Source organism: Oncorhynchus keta, chromosome 21 (genome assembly GCF_023373465.1).
Source record: "Oncorhynchus keta strain PuntledgeMale-10-30-2019 chromosome 21, Oket_V2, whole genome shotgun sequence".
NCBI lineage: Eukaryota > Metazoa > Chordata > Actinopteri > Salmoniformes > Salmonidae > Oncorhynchus > Oncorhynchus keta.
In genome coordinates this window covers 23,553,206-23,566,406 of record NC_068441.1, presented here as the reverse complement: position 1 = coordinate 23,566,406, position 13,201 = coordinate 23,553,206, and the positions used below count along the sequence as shown (strand labels likewise).

Sequence of the window (13,201 nt, the reverse complement as noted above, 5' to 3'; positions counted from 1 at the left end):
AACTGCCTGTTCAGGGGTAGAACGACAGATTTGTAGCTTGTCAGCTCGGGGGTTTGAATTTGCAACCTTCCGATTACTAGTCCAACGCTCTAACCACTAGGCTACCCTGCCACAATACACCCTAATGATAAAGAAAAAACTGGGTTTTTGAATATCTTGCAAATGTATTTTTTTTTAATACAGGAAATTCCATATTTATATAAGTATTCAGAGCCTTTACTCAGTACTTTGTTGAAGCACATTTGGCAGTGTTTACAGCCTCGAGTATTCTTGGGTAAGATGCTACAAGCTTGGCACACCTTTATTTGGGAAATTTCTCCCATTCTTCTCTGCAGATCCTCTTAAGCTCTGTCAGGTTGGATGGGGAGTGCTGCTGCACAGCTATTTTCAGGTCTCTACAGAGATGTTCGGTCAGGTTCAAGTCCAGGCTCTGGCTGGGCCACTCAAGGACATTCAGAGACTTGTCCCGAAACCACTCCTGCATTGTCTTGGCTGTGTGCTGAGGGTCATTGTCCTGTTGGAATGGGAACCTTCGACCCAGTCTGAGGTCATGAGCGCCCTGGAGCAGGTTTTCATCAAGGATCTCTCTGTACTTTGCTCTGTTCATCTTTCCCTCGATCCTGTCTAGTCCCTGCCACTGAAAAACATCCCCACACCATGATTCTGCCACTATCATGCCTCACAGTCGGCATGGTTACAGGTTTCCTCCAGACGTGATGCTTGGCACTCAGGCCAAAGAGTTAAATCTAGGTTTCATCAGACCAGATAATCTTGTTTCTCATGGTCTGAGAGTCTTTAGGTGCCTTTTGGCAAACTCCAAGCAGGCTGTCATGTGCCTTTTACTGAGGAATGGCTTCCGTCTGGCCACTCTACCGTAAGGCCTGATTGGTGGATCGCTGCAAATCAAATCAAGCCCTTCGTACATCAGCTGATATCTCAAAGTGCTGTACTCTACTTTGAGATTCTTCAAAGTAGCCACCCTTTGCCTTGATGACAGCTTTTCACACTCTTGGCATTCTCTCAACCAGCTTCATGAGGTAGTCACCTGGAATGCATTTCAGTTAACAGGTGTGCCTTCTTAAAAGTACATTTATGGAGTTTCTTTCCTTCTTAAGCCAATCAGTTGTGTTGTGAGAAGGTAGGGTGCTATACAGAAGATAACCCTATTTGGTAAAAGACCAAGTCCATATTATGGCAAGAACAGCTCAAATAAGCAAAGAGAAATGACAGTCCAGCATTACTTTGGGACATGAAGGTCAGGCAAGTGCAGTCGCAAAAACCATCAAGCGCCATGATGAAATTGGCTCTCCTGAGGAAAGAAAGACCAAGAGTTATCTCTGCTGCAGAGGATAAGGTTATTAGAGTTACCAGCTTCACAAATTGCAGCCCAAATAAATGCTTCACAGAGTTCAAGTAACAGACACATCTCAACATCAACTGTTCAGAGGAGACTGCTTGAATCAGGTCTTCATGGTCGAATTGCTGCAATGAAACCACTACTAAAGGACACCAATAAGAATAAGAGACTTGCTTGAAACAAGAAACACGAGCAATGGACATTAGACAGGTGGAAATCTGTCAATTGAGTCCAAATGTGAGATGATCAGATGAAGATGAACAGATTATCTCCGCATTTTTGATTCCCACGTGAAGCATAGAGGAGGTGTGATGGTGCTTTACTGGTGATACTGTCTGCATTTTATTTAGAATTCAAGGCACACTTAATGGGCATGGATACCACAGCATTCTGCAGCGATAAGCCATCCCATCTGGTTTGCTCTTAGTGGGACTACCATTTGTTTTTCAACAGAACAAAGACCCAACACACCTCCCGGCTGTTTAAAGGCTATTTGACCAAGAAACAGTGATGGAGTGCTGTGTCAGATGACCTGGTCTCCACAATCACCCGACCTCAACCCAATTGAGATGGTTTGGGATGAGTTGGACAGCAGAATGAAGGAAAAGTAGCCAACAAGTGCTCAGCATATGTGGGAACTCCTTCAAGACTGTTGGAAAAGCATTCCAGGTGAAGCTGCGTGAGAGAATGCCAAGAGTGTGCAAAGCTGTCATCAAGGCAAACGGTGGCTAGTTTGAAGAATCTAAAATATACTTTGATTTCTTTAACACTTTTTTGATTACTTCATGATTCTATGTGTTATTCCATAGTGTTGATGTCTTCACTACTATTCTACAATGTAGAGAATTGTGAAAATAAAGAAAAACCCTTGAATGAGTAAATGTGTCCAAACTTTTGACTGGTGCTGTTCGTGTTCATTAGAGTCTCACCTTTCGATTGTGGGGTCATATCTGGATGCTACAGACGTTTTCATGAGAAGACCCATTTTCGGGATGTCTTGGTCTGAAGGCTGAAGACAGATTTTGATAATGGTAATAAAATGTTGATGCTGGCACAGACATTGATTCTAGGGGGATAATTCTTAATATCCACTGTGCTGACTCACAGATGACAGACACCTGTACACAACTACTCACAGTGACAGACTGAAGATGGCCTTGGGATGCTTCATAGAGATGTTAAAATATACTGTAAATTATGATTTTTTTTTACATACAGAAATGATATACAAATAAAAAATGTATTATAGGATTGCTACCTTACTACTTTAGTGTAATGGTTATGTTGATGTACTGTATCTCATTTGATCTTGACACAATGTCTGACCTCCGTGAATTCCCAGTCTCCCCCGACAGTCTAGCAAGAGCACATGGCTCACAGACACTCATGCACACACACATATACACACACGTTGGTTTTACTGTTTAAGTGAGGACCATAAAATGTATTCCCATTAAAAATCAGATTTTTCCTAACCCCTAATTTTAAACTTTAGCCCTTAACCTAACTCTAAAACTAAACCTAAACATAACTTAACTCTTAACCCTTAACCTAACTCTAAAACTAACCCTATCACTAACTCCTTACCCTAATCCTAACCCCTAACCCTAATGCTAACTCTAGTTGTCAACCTAAACCTAACCTCTAAGCATTAAACACTTTTGGGGACCAGTGAAATCCCCAGTATTATTTTGTTTTACTATCCTTGTTAGGGCTTTATGAACCCAAAAGGTTAGTAAACGTTAGACCACACACACACACACACACACACACACACACACACACACACACACACACACACACACACACACACACACACACACACACACACACACACACACACACACACACACACACACACACACACACACATTTGTTGTACTATCCTTGTGAGGACCAAACATCTGTTACCCTAGTGATAAACCAAACCCCTAATCCTAAAAGACCCAATTTTCCTTGTGGTGAACGGTGAAATGTCCCCACTTGTCCGAATTGTCCTTGTTTTACTATCCTTGTGAGGACTTCTGGCCCTAATAAGGAAATAAGGATAGTATAACCAACCCCCCCACCCACCAGACTCAACACCCCCATGCACATACACAGCTGTGACTAAAGCTGCTGAAATTGGCAATTAATTTACCCGATTCAGATGTAATGATCCCAGAGGTAATGTCAAAGTCAGTGATGTAGTCGAGCCTCTCAGTATTCCCTGCCTATCTCTGTCTCTATCTCTAACTCTATCTCACTCCGATCAGGGGAACCAGAGGTTACTGATGTGTCTCCCCACCATCTCCCCCGATGAAAACCTGATAAACAACAACGTCGCAAAGTCCCCATAAACCACTGCATCGAGCCCAATGTTACACTCACTCACTCACTCACTCACTCACTCACTCACTCACTCACACACACACACACACACTGTGGATTATTTTAGCATTAAGCTGAGCACATGATGATGCCAGTCTGCCCACATCTTCATGTAAATGGGGCTGTTGCTGCACAGCCGGCTGTGAGACGAGCTAGCTACCTACTGTACTGGATTACCACAGGCTCCTGAGAAAAGGCTATGTAACTGCTGCCAGAGAGCACGGAGGGGAGGGCTGAGATGATAGCATAGCATGAGACAATTATGGACGGACTACAGATCCCTTATCCACTGCATCTGCTGGATTTGTCTTGTCCATTGTGAAGTGACTTACTCTGCGCAGACAGCCATTCAGGAGATAGATGATTACAATTATTATCAGGGCAATAAATCGCACAACGCATCAGTTACAGAGATGGATTGCTATTTAGTCCTCAGTTGCTCTGCAGACAAAATGCTGCTCAGGAAAGTATTATATACGCAATTGCTTGTCACAGAACCACAGTGCTAATGTTTTTGTGCAGGGAAAGATAATTCTCCCTCTGTGTCGCATTCTGCCGCTGTGAAAGACTGGGAATGAAATCATATTTTACTGCAGCTTAGCTTACCCTCCAGCCAAACGCAGCTATTTCGACCTACGCAGGGGGCACACACGCAAACATCCACATGCAGGCAAACACACATATACGAACACAAACACAAGCATGCAACACACACAGCTAACTAGCTAAAGTCACAGACATCAAATGCTGATGACCTTTTCAAAGGAGGAATGGTAACTTTACACACACACACACACACACACACACACACACACACACACACACACACACACACACACACACACACACACACACACACACACACACACACACACACACACACACACACACACACACACACTTATGAATTATTATAGTTGTCATTGAAAATGAGTACATGCATATATAAGGCAGATTTATTCAGTCAGCTCCTAGAATGAGATGTTCTCTCATTATCTCTCCTCCAGTCCTAAACTATAATTACAGTGCCATCAGAAGTTGATTCTTAAAAGACACACAATAACTACCAGGGCACAACGTGTTCTTGTCATATCACCTCACTGGCCTGACATTCATTCACATAATGATATATTAGTGTTCCTCTGGAGGCTAGTTCAGCAGTACAGAGAGAGAGAGAGGCATAGAGGATGTGAGGGAGAATACATAGTTAACTTCAGTCTTCACCGGGCTTTAATGATAGATGTTCTGCACCTCAGTGGTCAGGTTTAAATGCTGCCTCAGAGCTCACTGGGAACCTTGACAAGTGCTCGCTCTGTGTTTGGGGAAGAATGTGAGTTTGGGAAAGTTTGGAAAAACTGTGTGGGATTTAGAAGCGCGTATGTTTATTTATTATTTTATTTTATTTCACCTTTATTTAACCAGGTAGGCTAGTTGAGAACAAGTTCTCATTTGCAACTGCGACCTGGCCAAGATAAAGCATAGCAGTGTGGACAGACAACACAGAGTTACACATGGAGTAAACAATTAACAAGTCAATAACACAGTAGGAAAAAAAAAAAAAAGTCTATATACATTGTGTGCAAAAGGCATGAGGTAGGCGAATAATTACAATTTTGCAGATTAACACTGGACTGATAAATGATCAGATGGTCATGTACAGGTGTATTGGTGTGCAAAGGAGCAGAAAAGTAAATAAATAAAAACAGTATGGGGATGGGGTAGGTAAAAATGGGTGGGCTATTTACCGATAGACTATGTACAGCTGCAGCGATCGGTTAGCTGCTCAGATAGCAGATGTTTGAAGTTGGTGAGGGAGATAAAAGACTCCAACTTCAGCGATTTTTGCAATTCGTTCCAGTCACAGGCAGCAGAGAACTGGAACGAAAGGCGGCCAAATGAGGTGTTGGCTTTAGGGATGATCAGTGAGATACACCTGCTGGAGCGCGTGCTACGGATGGGTGTTGCCATCGTGACCAGTGAACTGAGATAAGGCGGAGCTTTACCTAGCATGGACTTGTAGATGACCTGGAGCCAGTGGGTCTGGCGACGAATATGTAGCGAGGGCCAGCCGACTAGAGCATACAAGTCGCAGTGGTGGGTGGTATAAGGTGCTTTAGTGACAAAACGGATGGCACTGTGATAAACTGCATCCAGTTTGCTGAGTAGAGTGTTGGAAGCAATTTGTAGATGACATCCCCGAAGTCGAGGATCGGTACGATAGTCAGTTTTACTAGGGTAAGTTTGGCGGCGTGAGTGAAGGAGGCTTTGTTGCAGAATAGAAAGCCGACTCTTGATTTGATTTTAGATTGGAGATGTTTGATATGAGTATGGAAGGAGAGTTTACAGTCTAGCCAGACACCTATAGATAGTACTTATAGATGTCCACATATTCAAGGTTGGAACCATCCAGGGTGGTGATGCTGGTCAGGCGTGCGGGTGCAGGCAGCGAACGGTTGAAAAGCATGCATTTGGTTTTACTAGCGTTTAAGAGCAGTTGGAGGCCACGGAAGGAGTGTTGTATGGCATTGAAGCTCGTTTGGAGGTTAGATAGCACAGTGTCCAAGGACGGGCCGGAAGTATATAGAATGGTGTCGTCTGCGTAGAGGTGGATCAGGGAATTGCCCGCAGCAAGAGCAATATCATTGATATATACAGAAAAAAGAGTCGGCCCGAGGATTGAACCCTGTGGCACCCCCATAGAGACTGCCAGAGGATCGGACAGCATGCACTCCGATTTGACACACTGAACTCTGTCTGCACAGTCATTGGTGAACCAGGCAAGGCAGTCATCCGAAAACCCGAGGCTACTGAGTCTGCCGATAAGAATATGGTGATTGACCGAGTCGAAAGCCTTGGCAAGGTCTATGAAGACGGCTGCACAGTACTGTCTTTTATCGATGGCGGTTATAATATCGTTTAGTACCTTGAGCGTGGCTGAGGTGCACCCGTGACCAGCTCGGAAACCAGATTGCACAGCGGAGAAGGTACGGTGGGATTCGAGATGGTCAATGACCTGTTTGTTGACTTGGCTTTCGAAGACCTTAGATAGGCAGGGCAGGATGAATATAGGTCTGTAACAGTTTGGGTCTAGGATGTCTCCCCCTTTGAAGAGGGGGATGACTGCGGCAGCTTTCCAATCCTTGGGGATCTCAGACGATATGAAAGAGAGGTTGAACAGGCTGGTAATAGGGGTTGCGACAATGGCGGCAGATAGTTTCAGAAATAGAGGGTCCAGATTGTCAAGCCCAGCTGATTTGTATGGGTCCAGGTTTTTCAGCTCTTTCAGAACATCTGCTATCTGGATTTGGGTAAATCAGAACCTGAAGAGGCTTGGGCGAGTAGCTGCGGGGGGAGCTGTTGGCCGAGGTTGGAGTAGCCAGGCGGAAGGCATGGCCAGCAGTTGAGAAATTCTTGTTGAAGTTTTCGATAATCATGGATTTATCGGTGGTGACCGTGTTACCTAGCCTCAGTGCAGTGGGCAGCTGGGAGGAGGTGCTCTTGTTCTCCATGGACTTCACAGTGTCCCAGAACTTTTTGGAGTTGGAGCTACAGGATGCAAACTTCTGCCTGAAGAAGCTGGCCTTAGCTTTCCTGACTGACTGCATGTATTGGTTCCTCACTTCCCTGAACAGTTGCATATCGCGGGGACTATTCGATGCTATTGCAGTCCGCCACAGGATGTTTTTGTGCTGGTTGAGGGCAGTCAGGTCTGGAGTGAACCAAGGGCTATATCTGTTCTTAGTTCTGCATTTTTTTGAACGGAGTATGCTTATCTAAAATGGTGAGGAAGTTACTTTTAAAGAATGACCAGGCATCCCCAACTGGCGGGATGAGGTCAATACCCGGGCCAGGTCGATTAGAAAGGCCTGCTCACAGAAGTGTTTTAGGGAGCGTTTGACATTGATGAGGGGTGGTCGTTTGACTGTAGCGGATCCGTAGCGGATACAGGCAATGAGGCAGTGATCGCTGAGATCCTGGTTGAAGACAGCGTAGGTGTATTTGGAGGGCCAGTTGGTCAGAATGACGTCTATGAGGGTGCCCTTGTTTACAGATTTAGGGTTGTACCTGGTGGGTTCCTTGATGATTTGTGTGAGATTGAGGGCATCTAGCTTAGATTGTAGGACTGCCGGGGTGTTAAGCATATCCCAGTTTAGGTCACCTAACAGAACAAACTCTGAAGCTCGATGGGGGGCGATCAATTCACAAATGGTGTCCAGGGCACAGCTGGGTGCTGAGGGGGGTCGGTAGCAGGCGGCAACAGTGAGAGACTTATTTCTGGAGAGAGTAATTTTCAAAATTAGTAGTTCGAACTGTTTGGGTATGGACCTGGAAAGTATGACATTACTTTGCAGGCTATCTCTGCAGTAGACTGCAACTCCTCCCCCTTTGGCAGTTCTATCTTGACGGAAGATGTTATAGTTGGGTATGGAAATCTCAGAATTTTTGGTGACCTTCCTGAGCCAGGATTCAGACACGGCAAGGACATCAGGGTTAGCAGAGTGTGCTAAAGCAGTGAGTAAAACAAACTTAGGGAGGAGGCTTCTGATGTTGACATGCATGAAACCAAGGCTTTTTCAATCACATAAGTCAACAAATGAGGGTGCCTGGGGACATGCAGGGCCTGGGTTTACCTCCACATCACCCGCGGAACAGAGGAGGATTAGTATGAGGGTGCGGCTAAAGGCTATCAAAACTGGTCGCCTAGAGCGTTGGGGACAGAGAATAAAAGGAACAGATTTCTGGGCATGGTAGAATATATTCAGGGCATAATGCACAGACAGGGGTATGGTGGGGTGCGGGTACAGCGGAGGTAAGCCCAGGCACTGGGTGATGATGAGAGAGGTTGTATCTCTGGACATGCTGGTTGTAATGGGTGAGGTCACCGCATGTGGTGGGACAAAGGAGGTATCAGGGGTATGAAGAGTGGAACTAGGGGCTCCATTGTAAACTAAAACAATGATAACTAACCTGAACAACAGTATACAAGGCATATTGACATTTGAGAGAGACATACAGCGAGATATACAGTAATCACAGGTGTTGAATTGGGAGAGCTAGCTAAAACAGTAGCTAAAACAGTAGGTGAGACAACAACAGCTAATCAGCTAGCACAACAGCAGCAGGTAAAATGGCGTTGACTAGGCAGGGAGGGTCGGATTAACTACACACAGAGCCTGAGTGCGGCTGGGGCCGACAGATAAAACATAAACAAGCAGAATGGAGTACCGTGATTAATGGACAGTCGAGCATGCATCAGCTATGTAGCCAAGTGATCAGTGTCCAGGGGGGCAGCGGTGGATGGGGCAGGGAAGCTGGACTGGCGAGTGTTATGCAGTTTTTTTTTAAACTGTCTGGCTGTGCAAAAGGTAAAAGCCGCTAGCAGTGGCTAACAATGACTAAATAGCCTGTAGCTAGTTAGCTGGTTAGCTTCTGGAGGTTCTTGAGTGTGTTCTAAAAATGAAAAATAATAGTGATTCCGTATCACATTGGGTGAGGCAGGTTACCGGAAGGTATAAACAAATTAAAAATCGAAAAGAGATAGAAAGTAAATATGGGTCCAGTGAGTGTTTGGGACGCGGCGATTCAGACGGTTAGCAGGCCTGTGCTAACAAGCTAACAGTTAGTAGGCCAGGGCTAAACAAGGTAGCAGTTACCGGACCGGGGCTAAACAAGCTAGCAGTTAGCAGGCCGAATTAGCAAGCAAGGAGATAGCAAGGGCTAGAAAGTTAGCCTTTGGGGGACGTCGCGATGGGGTGAGTCTGTTTATTCCTCTTCATGCGGTGACATCGATAAACCGGTCGTGGGTCCGGATATTGTAGCCCAGGAGTATGCTTCGGTGGTAGCACAGGAGCTCTGGCCGGGCTAGCTTCAAGCTAAGTGGGTGGAAACGCGAGCCAGGAGTAATCATCCGGGGTTGCGGTTAGCTAGATAGCTAGTTGTGAAGAATCCAGCTGAAAATGTTCCGTTTGAGGTGGAAATCCGGTGGGAATCCGGGGATAAAAACAGAATAGGTCCATTATGCTCTGGTTAGAATCGCGTTGTTCGAACTGGCGAGAGCTTTCCGAGCTAAAGGTTAGCTGATGACCGGTTAGCTGAAGACCGCTAGCAATGGTTTGCTGACTGATAGCTGGTAGCTAGCTGGCTAGCTTCAGTTGAGGGGTTCCGGATCCAAAGTAGATAGAAATACTTTAGAAAAAAATAGCTACATTGGGTGAGGCGGGTTGCAGGAGAGTATTTAGAAGTTGAGGTTTAGCTAAATGTTTTAAAAGATATGCGAAGAAAAATATGTTACATTTTTTTTTAACGATATATACAAGGGACACGACACGACAAGACGTCCGACTGCTACTCCATCTTGGAAATATGAGTGATTTATAAGTGTTTTTTTAAATACAATTCTGCACTGTCTTCAGACAATGTGTGTGCTGGAGAGAAAAACAGTGTTTGTAGGTATATTCAGTCATTGACTGGGATAACGTGCTCGTGTTTTCATGCGTGTGTGTGTGTGTGTGTGTGTGTGTGTGTGTGTGTGTGTGTGTGTGTGTGTGTGTGTGTGTGTGTGTGTGTGTGTGTGTGTGTGTGTGTGTGTGTGTGTGTGTCTGTCTGTCTGTGTGTCTGTGTGTGTGTGTGTGTGTGCGTGTGTGTGTGTGTGTGTGTGCGTGCGTGCGTGCGTGTGTGTGTGTGTGTGTGTGTGTGTGTCTGTGTCTGTGTCTGTGTCTGTGTGTGTGTGTGTGTGTGTCTGTGTGCGTGTGTGCGTGCATGTGTGTCTGCTAAGCTTTCACTTTGCAGTAGTTGAACACGACTATACTCTCTCCCTGCCGCATCAGACTCCTCTGCAGTTAAACATTTCATTCACTCTTTATTAATGAATTAAATGTTATACACACATTCAGTACCGTACACTACACATGTACAGAGTACTCACACACACATCTAATCTGTCTCTCACAAATGCAAATGCACACGCGCACACACACACACACACACACACACACACACACACACACACACACACACACACACACACACACACACACACACACACACACACACACACACACACACACACACTCACACACTCACACACACACTCACACTCACACACACTCGCTGACAAATTGGCTGATTAGATGTGTTGTTAGGTGTTCTACTGAGGGCATTGTGATGATGATGGTGCAGGGTGGTGTTCTACTGGAGACATTGTGATGATGTTGGTGCAGGGCGGTGTTCTACTGGAGACATTGTGATGATGATGATGCAGGGCGGTGTTCTACTGAAGACATTGTGATGATGATGATGCAGGGCGGTGTTCTACTGGAGACATTGTGATGATGTTGGTGCAGGGTGGTGTTCTACTGAAGGCATTGTGAAGATGATGGTGCAGGGTGGTGTTCTACTGGAGACATTGTGATGATGTTGGTGCAGGGCGGTGTTCTACTGAAGGCATTGTGATGATGATGGTGCAGGGTGGTGTTCTACTGAAGGCATTGTGATGATGATGATGCAGGGCGGTGTTCTACTGAAGACATTGTGATGATGATGATGATGATGATGATGCAGGGCGGTGTTCTACTGAAGGCATTGTGATGATGATGGTGCAGGGTGGTGTTCTACTGAAGGCATTGTGATGATGATGGTGCAGGGTGGTGTTCTACTGAAGGCATTGTGATGATGATGGTGCAGGGCGGTGTTCTACTGAGGGCATTGTGAAGATGATGGTGCAGGGTGGTGTTCTACTGAAGGCATTGTGATGATGTTGGTGCAGGGCGGTGTTCTACTGAAGGCATTGTGATGATGATGGTGCAGGGCGGTGTTCTACTGAAGACATTGTGATGATGATGGTGCAGGGTGGTGTTCTACTGAAGGCATTGTAATGATGATTGTGCAGGGCAGTGTTCCATTGAGCGAGCACCTCCATAATTTGCCCAGCTGCACCCCTCTGAGACAGACTATGATAATAATGATGACTGGCTGTTTGTCTTATTTATGGAACAACTTAACCAAACCCAAGGTCACCTCTCACGATAGAGTGAACAACAAACACAGGACATCTTAAAACGTCTGAAGTAAAAACATTACAAAAGGTAGTTGCAGAACAGGCACACTGACGCATTAAGAGTGAAACAGACAAAGGTCAAATAAATGCCTAAGAAGAGAGAACCAGATAAAACCACAAGACATCACAACAGATTAAGAGGCCAAGATAGGACAGAGAACAAAGATGCGTTTTTGTATGTTCTTGGATTTAAAAGAGGTTATTTCTATCATCCTAATACCTTTTGGTGGAGAGTTCTGCAGTCTTAGTAGCATAACATTGAATGACCTGCCACCAAAAGACGGCAACATGTTTAGGACAGCAATCCAGAGGTCTGTGTTTGATGATCAGAGAAGTAAGGTTACAGACAAGCACATTTAGATAGGGCACTATGTGGATTGAGTTACCCTCCTACCTTAAATCATAGTTCTTTGTCATGTCACTTTCTCTTTTCATTTCATTGTCTCTGTCACTCCCTTTCTGGTGCCTTTTCTCCAACCCCATAGAAGTGGAGTCTCAGTAAAATGTCTGAAATGATGTGTGTTCTGCCGATCACTACTCACAGACCCAGCAGTCAATCGCATCTGATTAAAATTGAGAGACAGGGATGGGATGGGGAGGAAGGCAATAAGAGATTAAGGTAAAGGTAAAGAGAGAGAGAGAGTGTAACAACATTGGGGCAGAGGGAGAAGAACAGGGGGAAGGTCAAAGTGGAGGAGAGAGAGGAGGGGAGGAAGTAGATGAGATGGATTGAGAGAGAGAGCTGTGTTGGTGGGGAGGTCAAAGTGGAGGAGAGAGAGGAGGGGAGGAAGTAGATGAGATGGATTGAGAGAGAGAGCTGTGTTGGTGGGGAGGTCAAAGTGGAGGAGAGAGGAGGGGAGGAAGTAGATGAGATGGATTGAGAGAGAGAGCTGTGTTGGTGGGGAGGTCAAAGTGGAGGAGAGAGAGGAGGGGAGGAAGTAGATGAGATGGATTGAGAGAGAGAGCTGTGTTGGTGGGGAGGTCAAAGTGGAGGAGAGAGAGGAGGGGAGGAAGTAGATGAGATGGATTGAGAGAGAGAGCTGTGTTGGTGGGGGAGGGGGGCATACTGCATATTTTGAGGTGAGCCCAAGGTGAACACGGGTTAATGGACAGAGGATTTACCATCTGCTGGTATCTATAGCAATGCAGCTGAGCTCACCAAGAGAGAAAGAACAGTATTCAAGTCAATCAATGCATTTAAGACTGCTGGTATAGCCATGCAGGTGGGAGACGGCTACAGAGAGAACGATAATGCTGTCAACAACTGCACTGCACATGTAGGCTACTGTGTAGTCAGTTCTGTCATTGTGCTAATAATATCGTCAGACACAAGGCTAAATACGTGTATGAAATGTTGCCAACGGTGTGGTCAATCTTAATGATCCAATTACACTACATTAAATGTGCTTTATTTCAAC

General features: G+C 45.4%; 1 protein-coding gene across 3 annotated transcripts in view; it reads right to left on the bottom strand.

Moving 5' to 3' along the window:
- Positions 1-13,201, bottom strand: part of LOC118380874 (zinc finger protein 385A-like) — a 92,233-nt gene that overhangs the window by 47,945 nt on the left and 31,087 nt on the right. Inside the window, exon 2 of one of the 3 annotated variants that reach the window (XM_052473545.1) lies at positions 2,287-2,366. The exons of the other annotated variants lie outside the window; for them this stretch is intronic. Within the exon in view, the coding sequence (XP_052329505.1) occupies positions 2,287-2,305 (19 nt within the window). The 5' untranslated portion in view covers positions 2,306-2,366. The remainder of the gene's footprint in view (positions 1-2,286; positions 2,367-13,201) is intronic. 3 annotated transcript variants of the gene reach the window in all.